The sequence below is a fragment of the Pungitius pungitius genome, chromosome 21, assembly GCF_949316345.1.
Source record: "Pungitius pungitius chromosome 21, fPunPun2.1, whole genome shotgun sequence".
In the NCBI taxonomy this organism is placed as follows: Eukaryota; Metazoa; Chordata; class Actinopteri; order Perciformes; family Gasterosteidae; genus Pungitius; species Pungitius pungitius.
The window spans coordinates 6915212-6927140 of record NC_084920.1 but is presented as its reverse complement, the minus strand read 5'-3'; the positions used below and the strand labels follow the sequence as shown (position 1 = coordinate 6927140).

The window sequence follows — 11929 nt, the reverse complement described above, 5'->3', positions numbered from 1 at the left end:
ATGTTGCACATCTGTCACTAAGCTTTAAAGGCTTGTGTTTCACTTATCGCAACCCCTCAGTCAGTAGGCCTAAGCACCCGATGGAAATAAGAATGAAATCTTTTTTGACAAAATAAAAATAGATTATAAGAAAAAACTGAGATTGGGGATATCATAACAAGGTGTTTTACTACACATGAGAAGATATTCAGTGCTACGCGTCCCAAAGCGGTCGGTCAACGGGGGGTGCTAGCGGTGTCATCAACCGGGGGGGGGGGGGGGGTGTGCTAGCGGTGTCGGTGTCGCCGGGGGGGGGGTTGGTGCTAACAGTTTTCTTTGCGGCGCCAGTCTTATCCTCTAATTGCCGCGCTTGACCAAAAACATGGACGGATGAGCCGGCAAAAAGTTTATTTTTTAAATTTTTTTATTTTCCCATGCAAAGGCCCGCGACCCACTAAAAACGTTTGAGAATCACTGATCTAAGTCACGCCTGATTGCATAGATGTATGTGCAAATAACACACAGCTGAGGCTGATATGATTCATTTTGCAGGACTTTTAAAAAAAATCCAGATGTGATCTTTGATCTGCTTGTAGAGATTGAGGCAAAGTCAAAGGACCCCTGAAGTCCATAGGATTCATATTTTAGGGAACAGAAATAACTAAACAAAAAAAATGTTATTTCAGTGTCCATGTGTGTTCTGGACTTACATTTTTCCATTTGACCTTTTCTTAAAAAGCTATTTTCAAAACATGCGTAAGTGAAATCCGCCTTGTATAGAGAGGCAGAAAACAATCACATGTGGACAAAAATGGTCACAACACACAATATGTTTTAATGGATGTTGTGAGAATCATCAATTTACACATTCATACAAAATAAAAAATATACATAATCAAGATGCATTATTACATCACTTTAGTATTGGAGCTGTAAAAAATAGGGCGTAATGACTGTATAGGATAGAGGTTAGCTAATTGTATTTAGTAACTAACCTTAGCTAAACCTACAGCAATACATCTTAATGTAGTAGTTAAATCAAAATGATGTATACATTCAAATTTTATTTTTGTATGACAATATTACAAAACGTTGCAGTTTATGATTTGCAAATAGTGGAGTATAAGTTGAGAGCAGAATAAAATGTAGCACCTGAAAAATAAAAGTACAGTAAGTGCAGTACATTTACAAAGTAAAATGTGGTATTTAAAAAAAAAAGTGGAGTATTTCAGTGTAGTTTAGAAAAGGGTTCCATTCCTACGCCATAATTTTAAACGGGCAGTGTCAAGCCAACTGACTGTGACGTCACTTTTCCTCGACGGTCGCAGGAAGACCTTTTACCGTGTGATTTTTGTTGTGGACGAAGCTTTTCCTGTCCTTCAGCAAGAAAATGTACTACAAATTCAGCGGGTTTACCCAGAAACTGACAGGGTCCGCTCCGGCGGCCGCCTACAGCCCTCAGGTAAGACAAGGACGCGGTGTATCATCGAGAGACCAATTCGGTAACCGTAGGGGATGACCTTCATATATCACTCCGTTGGATAATCGTTGTCTTTACTGCAACGTTAGCTGATAGCATAATTATTCCAAGGTCTCAAATGCAATCGACTAAATGTACAACATGTGTGTTAATTCCCAAGAGTGATGTGGTTTCCTTGATGTCGTATACCTGCAGATTGCTGGTTAATCGGTAGTTTCCTGTCGTATTTCACGCTAGTTGGAAATGTAATTCAAGGGGGTCGGGGTGTTCCGTGTCCGACAGTAAAGACAGTAAAAACAAGAGAGAAAGTTGACATTCTGCAAAGCACTTTCAGTGAGTTGGGAGTAGTGCAAGGTTTACAGAGCTTCCGATCTTCATGGATTAGATTACAGTTTTCTCCATTGGTTTGGCTCATTTTTTGAAACAGAAATTCTTAATGCATTTGGCAAAACAGTCTTACAGTTCTGCACAACACTAATGCTCACTTGCAAAAGCACATAACTCTCCCAAAACACTTCACTCATGTGTCAACTACATTTCTATCTCGTTTACAGTTTTTCTCCATTGCTTTGGCTCAATTCTTGAAACAGAAATTACATTCTCAAAGCTCTTAATGCATTTGGTAAAATAGACTATATTTAGCACAACTACATAGATCACCTTCAAAAGGTCATATCTCAACCAAAACAGTTAACTTAAGCTTCAAAACCAAATCATTTTTTCATAAAAATAGTCAGTGCCCCCAAAATGAAAACTCCCCCACACACGGAACACCCCGACCTCCCCTTGCAACCCCGGTCACCCGCGCCCCCCCCCCACAAACACACACACACACACACACAAAACACCCCTCGTGGAACCCCCCGCAACCCCGCGGACCCCCCCACAGGAACCCAAGGAAACGGAACACGCCGAAACCCCCCCTCGCGGAACCCCCCCGCAACCCCGCCGCGCCGCTCCCAGGCCGAGGATCCCGCCCGCCCGCATTTATCACTTCTATTGAATTGTACTGCTGTTACTGTTCCAAATCACACTAATATAGAATTGAAAAGATGTCTTGGAGAAAAATTACCACCGGTCAATGAAATGTAAAAAGGCCCAACTAATGCTTTTATTGTTTACTGATAAAATAAGAAGAGTAGGTCAGGCTGACAGTAAATTGTAATTTGTTTTAATGGTGAACTACTTTTTGTAGTGTAGTGTTTTTGGTGTTCCTTAATATTGACCTCAACAGGCACAAGTTGAGTCGTATGTTGCTAGATGAGCTGAATCGTCTTTGGGGTCGCTGTTGGTTGGAGCGGGTTCTCTACAGCGGTCCACTGCTTAACCTACTGTAGGTTAGATTCAGAGGGTAAATTTTAAGCAGTTCCGCAATGATTAAACAAAAGGTTTGTTGTATTGTTTTTTTCCAAGTTAGATTTAGGAAGCAGCATTAAGCTCCTACAAAAATTATGTGGATTTATTTTAGTCAAATTTATAAACCAGAACAAATACTTTTTTAGATTCTGTATAGTTTACACTTTGCAAGGCTATAATTATTTCCATTACTCATTGCTGATAAACGTCCATAAATTTCCCTTAATACTGACATTGAATAAAATGAATGCCTTTTGAGCAGTTCTTTTAATTTATTCTTTTGGTTTAGGGGCTTAGGCCAGGTGTGCCAGCAGAGTCCCCCACCATGGTGTTTGCCACACCCACCAAGGTGGTGTCGGAGGCGGGGTCCACGGTGGAGTACTTGGGAGCAAACAGGGTTCCTGAGCTTCAGAGACTTTTTCAGGTAACTATATAACCTCTACATATATGCATATAGTAGACTGAAATGTAAGTCTGAGCTTTTACGTTTAGCTCAAGTGAGCTGCTCACTTTATCAGTCAAAGCCTTGGGGATTTCTTCTTTATTCTGTTCTCAATGCCCCCTTACATCAGTATTCATCACAGGATAGTCGGCGGGGGAGTAAGTGAACTTGGTCACAGCAATCACTCAAAACTAATGGAAACCACAGTAATTAGCGCTGCAATTTAGCCAGTCGCAGGAACTTTTTTTTGGTGTTAAAGAGATAAACAATTGCTGACCAAATAATTCATAAGCTATACATTTTTTTATTTTAAATTGGAACAATATATGCATTATTAATAATTCAAATAGTTGAGTTGAGGTAGAAAAAGCGTACGTGTGTTATGAAGGAAAGAAAAAAGAACACCTAAAGCTATGGACAAAAATCTGTTGTAGGCCTTTTTGGCACCGCAAATTACAAACGATTCCCTGCACTCCCTGTTACAATTTCATTATTTGAGTATTTCCTATTTGTTTTCTTGCTCCAATTTTCCCGTGCCGCCCCCCTCCCGTTTCATCTTCACAGGCACCAGACGGCATCCCTATTCATTTGAAGCGCGGTGTCCCTGACAGACTACTGTACCGCACCACCATGGCTCTCACTGTAGGAGGCGCGCTCTACTGTCTGGTGGCTCTTTACTTTGCAGCCCAGCCCAACAATAAGTGAACAACGCCAAACCCCGGGATCTTTGCTATCAAACCCAACATTCCCAGCCTCCGTCTGCCCTCGCCATGCCACCTCTTGGGACTCGCTGTTATGACATCACACTCAATAATACTCTGATAACAATAATAGCGTCCATCTCCTTTGTAAATCAAATGTCTAAGTTAATAAACAGGGAAACAAAGGTAATACATGCTTGTGTATCCTGTTTTTCTTGAAGATTATGTCATGGAAAGAAACAAACAAAGGGATGCACACAGGCTTCACGTATGGAACTCAAATGGGTGGAGAGCTGTTCTTGAGCATGTGTGTGTGAGAAAGCATGTTGGAGATCTAGAACATCGCTGCTGCTCAGTTGGCTTAAGCCTGGTCTCATACAGTATTTACATGTGTGGGCTTGGGTGTGATGTAAGATGCTTCTGGACGAGTTCGGAGGGAGGTTGTTTCAGAAAGACATGTTTGCAGCGCCACATCAAGCTGCTGAAACACTGATAATCTCAGTCTTTGTATTTTCTCCTGCCTTTGTGTATGATGTATTTTCTTGAATTTAGAAGGATGATTGCTGATTGTCTTAATTTGGTACAAACATTTTTGTACTGAAGTAAAATTGCAAAAGTCATGATCAAGAAATGATCTGAACGTAGAATTGGCATTATTAATCTGCAAAGTTACTTGATCTATAAAAAAAATATATATAGCCTAGTTAGAAGTGTTAAGATAATATAAAATAGTGAACCTCTCCAGATCAGTAGGCTGAGAGGTGCACAAGAAAATAAGAGCTGAAAATATAAAACAAATGATATATAGAACAAAACATAAAATACTAAGCCAAAAAAATCTCACGTGCATATATATCAAAATGTTTCTCAAGCTGCACATTAGTGGGGAGTGCATTTTCCAGGGACTTTAATTATTATTTCTAATTGCAGTGCCAGATCTTTATTTATTAAAATCTGGCACATTCCTATGTGGGCAAGAATCCACAGTGGACCTCCCTTTGTCATGGCATCAATACTTCACACCCTGAGGAAAATCATATGATGGATAATTGATGAGAGCACTGATTTAAAAATGAATAATTTGACCTTCTGTGGGAAAAGATAATGAGTATGGTCTATAAAGACATTCGAATGTCTGTGGGGTGGACATAATCTTTTTAGATACCATCTGATATTTGTTGAGGCTTTTCAGGAAAATCCACAAATGTCAATCTGCTGATAAAATAAAAGTCTTACGGATCACCAGTCTGCAGCATTTGTCCACTGTGGCTGACCCAGATGCGCACAACCTTTAATGGAAATCCATTGAATAGTTTTGTCCAAACGTGCACAAATGTATTTGTCATGATTTTAACCTAATATCCTGCCTTTCATCGAAAAAAACGTCCAAATCCCTCCCTCGATCTTCCCTTATCCCTCTTGCGTCAGGACAACCCACCCCAGTCACAATGGATGCTTTTGTTGTCTCCCCTCGAATCCACAGGAGAAACCTGATCGCTCCGCAATAACACGTTCACGATGAGCCCAGCACTCTTTGTAAACGGGGGTGGGGGGGAACCACACAGGAAACCTCGCGAAAAAGAAGAGAAACAACACAGGAAGCAACCCGGGGTGTGAGGAAGGGGGTGGATGAGCGTAAGGAGAAGGTTGTTATGTGGAGGATGGGTGTGACATGGCGGTAGATCATTTAGAAATATAATCCCATTTTACTCCTATTTGCATTCTCAGCAGTTCCAGATGGGTTTACAATGAAACTGATGGCGTCTTGCAGTCCGAGGACACATCCATCCTGTTCGACCGTCCTTCTGTAATCCCTTCTTGAGATAAAACAATATAAAGTCAGTGAACAATTAGTTCATTTTTCAAATTATTCTGGTGGCATACATCTTTTAAATGGCTGATGATTTTGTTTGTCCAATTTGTACCATCCACAAAATGCCAAATTATATTATTATATATTAACAATATCTTCAAATGTAAATCATTTTGTAGTGTAATAACCTGAATCTAAGAATTGTTGCCTTTACATTAGCTCAGAGCGACCCCTTTGTAAGGCCTTGTATCTAAAGTACTGTTAATATTGGTAATTATAACCTTTAAGTGAGGCAAAACACATTAAAGCCACTGCGGTCTTGGAAAAAGAAGATTGAGCTGATTGTCAGCTTAGCTGCTAGATGCACACACTGTCTCTAAGCATACCTATTTGGGGGATTTTCTGATCTATACTACATATTTATATTGGAGATAATGGGTGGAAGATAAAGAAATTACTACACAAAAGGAAATATATTGCCTCATTAGAGGCATGCATGCAAAAACAATGATGAAGTAGAAGTGTTCTTATTGTTTTCTAAATGTGTTTGTTATTGGATTACTTACTTTTCTCAGTTGTGATTAAAATTAGTATTTTCTTTTTTTCAATTTGTAATCTAGTCATCTAATATGAACGGATAAATATTCTTCACCGTGGAGACATGCAAAAGAGTTCAAGTGTGAGTCATGAAGCTGAATCTCAAGGTTAATTTCATGATGTAGTAACTGCAGAGCTGGATGTGGATTCGTTGTATTCCCTGCAGCCTGAGCAATATGTTTGCAAAGTCATTTGATTCAGTGCTCCCCCTAAAGATAATTGATTATCCAGGCTTCATTTTGGGTGAAACACCACAGAGAATATATCACTGCAGAAACATAACAGCTCTGCCTACAACAATGGCCTTGCAGGAAAGAGGGGTTAAGAGTGACAAATTACCTCACAAAGCCCTGGTACAAGAGCACAGCCAGAGAACAAACAATGAATATACAAAGTTCTCTGAGATAGAATGAGAAGAGAATATTTTTTAGAAACAGTGTCTTTTATGTCGGATCGAATGGCCTTGTTCTTGTCTCGCAGATGAAAGCGCCACTAGTGGGCTTGAGCACACAGACAAAGCCACTCCAAACAGATCTCAGTCCTCAAAATAAATCGATTACGCCCGTGCGAACGACTCAAGGGACAGAAAAACGAATCACTCCGAGAATCACCAGATGTGACGTGCCCGGTGTGATGACACACAGCACGAGCCGGCTGGAGGTGAAATCAGTTACAGCACACCCTTTGCTCTCCAGGAGTCTTCTCGAGAAGGTGTCGGATGAAAGGATAATGGAGATAACAGCATGAAGTCCGATGAAAAAGGTGTGCTGATTGGCGTCGTAAGTGCATTTAAAAGGCTTGAAAATCTCTCTCCCTATATAGATTTTCCAAATTATTTTCTTCTCCCTCTTTTTGCCTTCTCCAGGCTATTTTCCTCAGTCTTTCCCTGGCAACTGCCTTATGTAAGAGTTCAAAGACAGGGGGATTGAACTGCCTCGCCTCTGGCTCTGTGACAAAACTGGCACGTAATTACTTTAGTTTCATTGTGCTACAATCTGTCTGCAAACAGCCTTTGTCATTTACTTCGCAGTCGGACACTGTGATGCAGAAAGATGCAAGATGTTTCATTGTGGTCACCAGGCTGCGAGGGGAGAGCAACAGATGTAGGCAGCATGGAAGGAGAAAAATGAATGCACCTAAAATGAAAGTGAATCGATATGGTGGCCCGAGGATCTGAAAAGCTGGACTGGTAACTAACAGTATTCATCTTGCAGGTGCAAAATTACCTCAATGTGCATGTCAGGATGGAAGTACACTTTGTCATAACTTGCTGTCACATCTCTTTCAATAAATTACCACCCAACCATAATACTGATTACTTTGTAAATTACCGTGAGCCTTGATTTCCTCTCTTCATTTAAACCCTCACAGGCACACACTCACACAAACACACAGCTTATGCAGGTGGTGATCCAACAGCACCACCTACAGTTCTGAGTACTGCTGATCACTCAAATGACTGATATTTCCAACCTTTTAATCAAAAAAGAAATCCAAAGTATTGCTTCATACAGGTTAAAACTGTTCAAAGAAAATATTCAGCCTCCATGCTTACATTTTAATAACGTATGCATAATCTTCTTTCCTACAGGCAGCATGAGGAGGGAATGCACCCAATAAATATTCAGTACAAAGTTAAAGGAATACAGCAGGAATACGAGAAAAATACCCTTGTGGTCGCAAACAAGCCTACATCTGTCCATCACTTGCACTTGTACGTGAGCTGCTTGCGATGGTAGTGGATCCAAGCAGGAGCTGCAAGAAGGCCGGTCAGGAAGCCGATAGTAGTTCCCAAACTGCAGGAAACGGGCCAAACCTACGAGAAGCAAGACAAGTGAGTCCAACTGCTGCACTGATACATCAAGAGGAGAAAAGCTATTATAAAACGTTATCCTTTTTTCTTCTGTGTTTCCACTTGTAATGTTTTATTCAAAGAGGAACTTCTTTTAAAAAAGGACAGCAGTAAAACATTGTCCTGCAGAGTTATGCTCCAATTACCACAGAGCCTAATTTGCATTTTCCCCCAGCCTTTTGCAAAAAAAGTCTAACTCATTCATTGAATAAGGAGAGGGATTTAATGGTTAATGCGTTTATTGATCATTTCAGACTCATGAGATTGTATTGAATACAGTTTAAGGATGACAGTTTAATAATGCTGTACTGGCTGAAACTGTGCGCCTGAGGAAGTCAAGCAAGATGACTGGTTCAAAAAATATTCTTTAAAAAATTATATAATTCGAAGGAAAAATTCAACACTTTTTATGTGGATGTACAATCAGGGCTGATGGTAAATGCAGTGCAGTGAGAAAATAAATCCCCAACGTGGGCTTTATGAGCTGAGCTGTCCTGCTGTGGAGCTGTGCCGCCGTGAAATTCTCCCAAAACACCAATGAAGGAAATATTGTTACGCCTAAACAGAAAAAATTAAACCGTACACCTTCCGAGTTCAAGTTTCTCCTCTACACAGAAGAATGGCTCAACTGACTTGTCAACTCATCGTAAAATACATTTAATTCAAACCTGGACAGAAACTAAATTAAACTTAGCAAACACGTCCTTGGTACATGTTCCACCAACTCTGGTTTGGTTTAAATAAATCCCTGATTTACGAAGCAAGCTTTCCAACGGAGAGTTCGGACAAAGCAGCCTCAAATAAAAGTTTTAGGGGCATCCATTATGACAGTGATGAATGGTGTCCCCTCGTGAACAAGTGGTCTTCATCACGCTGAAATAAGTGATTTACGATGAATGGTCTGAAGGATATATGTTGTTTCACATGTTCTGTTTGTTTGCTCCTATATTTCTCTTTTTTTTTATATTGTGTCTTTGCCCGATGTGAAGCGTCTTTGGGTATATAGAAAAGCGCAACATAAAAATATTATTATTATAAATATTACAGTGAATATAAAAAATTGCTCATGCATGACGCCCTGTCATGAAGATCCTAATACAGGGCGTCATGCATGAGCAATTTTATATATATATATCCAACAGAACAAATTCCATTCATGGGAATGTTTTACTGTGTACTGACCTGCCAAGGCCTGTCCCAGTCCAGTGGTATGGGAAAGGCTCCTACCCAGGCTCCCACCAAAGTGCAGGCCACTGTTATCTGCAGACATGTGTCCCACACAGACATAGCTCTGGAGAGGGAGACAGAGGAACGCAACACAAAGTTAATATATTCATCTATCTTCATTTATAGACTCAAGATGAGCACAAACAATATTACACAGAGAGAAAGAGGTTAAAAAAAATAGGGATTTGGGCCTACCCGTGCCGGCTGAATACTCGTATCCAGGCCTGGACGTTTGGGCCGAGGACACAGAGACACCTCAATGTGGTTAAAGAGGTCAGTAGCACAGCTAGGGAGAATGTTTCCAAGGCAGATCTGAAACAAACAAAGTAGGAGAGATTGTATGGCTGAATACTTTGAGAGATTTATGGAAGCAAATAGAACTTGTGTTGATGCCACAAAGCAAAGAAAACAGACATTCTTTGGGTGTGAATTAAAGCGTAATGCATAAAAAAATGAACAGACAAGAACGACAAACAGCAAATATGTACCATGTATTTAAAGTAATATAACTGACAGTGTGAAAATACTTATATTGCACACACTTTGTTTTGTGTGGGTGATACTACTTGCAGTGGTTTTACATGAGCATAACCAGATACTCACTCAATCAGCGGAGCTCCATAGAGAACAACCACAGCGTGGAAAAACAGGCACGACAGGAAGAAGTACAGACAGGAACGAAACACCCGAGAAAGCTGCAGAAAGAAAGTGGACAAAGACGTTTAAGCGAGAGAAATCCTGGAAAATATGTTCTAAATAATCTAATCTAAATCTAAATAATATAAAAGTTCTGAAATGAAAGCTAGAAACATTGTTTCCCTGGTATAATATCAATTAGACATGAAGTGTTCAGATCTAGCAGCCTCAGTTTGCTATATCCAGGGTTTTGGACTTTTGGGGTTGTTGATGCATTATATCCACATGAATGTATCTGTATCATACAGTATAACACTGTCATTCTAACCGCCACTTTAGTCGGTTGTAATCTACTTTACCTTACTTGTATATTTTATATTCAACAAAAAAATGTATATCCTTTATATTCCAGGACTTTAAACGGCCTTGTTTTTGTTTTATAAGATTCCTTTAAGATAAATTAGCTTGTCTTGTGATCCTTTGGAGAAGGCCTGACACCTAGATTTAGGAAACTCCTGAAATAAACAGCTGTATACCAACTACACTTACATCAGCTACATACTAAAATAATACTTACACATTAATGCATTCATATTCTACATTGAATCAGTTACTGCGGTCACTATTTTTTACTTTGCATAGCCAGTATTCTACTTGCCATGTGTCGGTAGTTTTTACTTTTACTTTACGTTAATACCTTGTATCCCAGCGTGTGCTTCTTGGTGGGCGGCGAAATGCCCAGCAGCCAGAAGACGGAGACACTGACGGCGGTGACCGCACCGGACACCGAGTAGAGCCACAGAAGGTGCGTGCCGTACACCGAGAACCCGCGCACGATCGCCGCAGGTAGGACGGTCGCCATGAACACAGAGACGGCAATGATGGCGTGAGTGGACGCCATTGCTCTGATTTCATGGTCCCACATGATGAAGGTTGTGACTCTCTGCGAAATGAGACTAAGACGAGAGACGGACGTTGAAACGCAATACTTTAAAATGTTAATTCAGCAACCGATGCTCATAGAAGGTTTAATTCATGGCTGAGTTTTCCATGTCTTCCGTAAACATGGCGTATCAAAGGCTTCCGTTTGGAGTTCACAATAAAAGTCTGGTAGTAAGTGATGCAAAATGCAAGCTTGTCTCAGCTATGACAATAAATAAAATAAAACAATATATTACTATTGTTTTTAAATGATAAGGTAAGTTAAATACGTATTTGTTTTTAATGCCAGTCAAGAGACACCCTTTCAAAATTGCTCCCTCAAATAGCTCAATTAAACGTGTGATAAATATGGCCATGAATGCAACCCATGCAAGAGTCACGTCCAGTCGGGTTTTAATTTGAAGAAACCATAGAAGCAAACAGGAAGTATATTTTTGTAGGTTACACAGAGTCGTTAAAATAATAGAGAATTCAAAAGTGATGAAATATGTCATTGTGATGCCACTGGGATATTAATGACATTGATCTGCCTCAGCGCAACACAATGCTTCATTACCGAGGTTGGGATTTAAATGAAAATAAAAGGCCAAACATGGTACCATTCACTAATGTTTGTAGGATAAATATTAGGTTACGTTAATTGTTTTGAGCCATGAAGATAATGGGGTTTTACTCCATCTCGAAGTACTTGTATTTATTTTATATTGATATTGTGACAGATCATTTGTTTAAATGAGTTTTCTGTTCATGCCGCGTTTACCATTATGTGTTGCTGACTTTATTCAGTATCTTACGTTCTTAATCTTCTCTTAAAAAACGCCCTTTAAAAAACTAGGGCGCTGATCGTTTGTAAAACCCCTCGTCGAGTTACTAGTAATCTAATTGGGTAGGGTCTTGTGACCCA

General features: G+C 40.0%; 2 protein-coding genes across 2 annotated transcripts; one reads left to right on the top strand and one right to left on the bottom strand.

Annotated features, from left to right (window-relative positions):
* Positions 1-1280: 1280 nt before the first annotated feature.
* LOC119213081 (cytochrome c oxidase subunit 7A-related protein, mitochondrial) lies at positions 1281-4148 on the top strand. Its single transcript, XM_037464111.2, has 3 exons — positions 1281-1441; positions 3105-3239; positions 3822-4148. Exons 1-3 carry the CDS (start codon positions 1370-1372, stop codon positions 3960-3962), a joined length of 348 nt encoding a protein of 115 aa, XP_037320008.1. The 5' UTR covers positions 1281-1369; the 3' UTR covers positions 3963-4148.
* Positions 4149-6196: 2048 nt separating this feature from the next.
* Positions 6197-11212, bottom strand: pigf (phosphatidylinositol glycan anchor biosynthesis, class F). Its single transcript, XM_037464109.2, has 5 exons — positions 10781-11212; positions 10051-10142; positions 9643-9759; positions 9403-9511; positions 6197-8184 (listed from the first exon to the last, which is right to left on the bottom strand). Exons 1-5 carry the CDS (start codon positions 11006-11008, stop codon positions 8071-8073), a joined length of 660 nt encoding a protein of 219 aa, XP_037320006.1. The 5' UTR covers positions 11009-11212; the 3' UTR covers positions 6197-8070.
* Between the last annotated feature and the right edge of the window lie 717 nt (positions 11213-11929).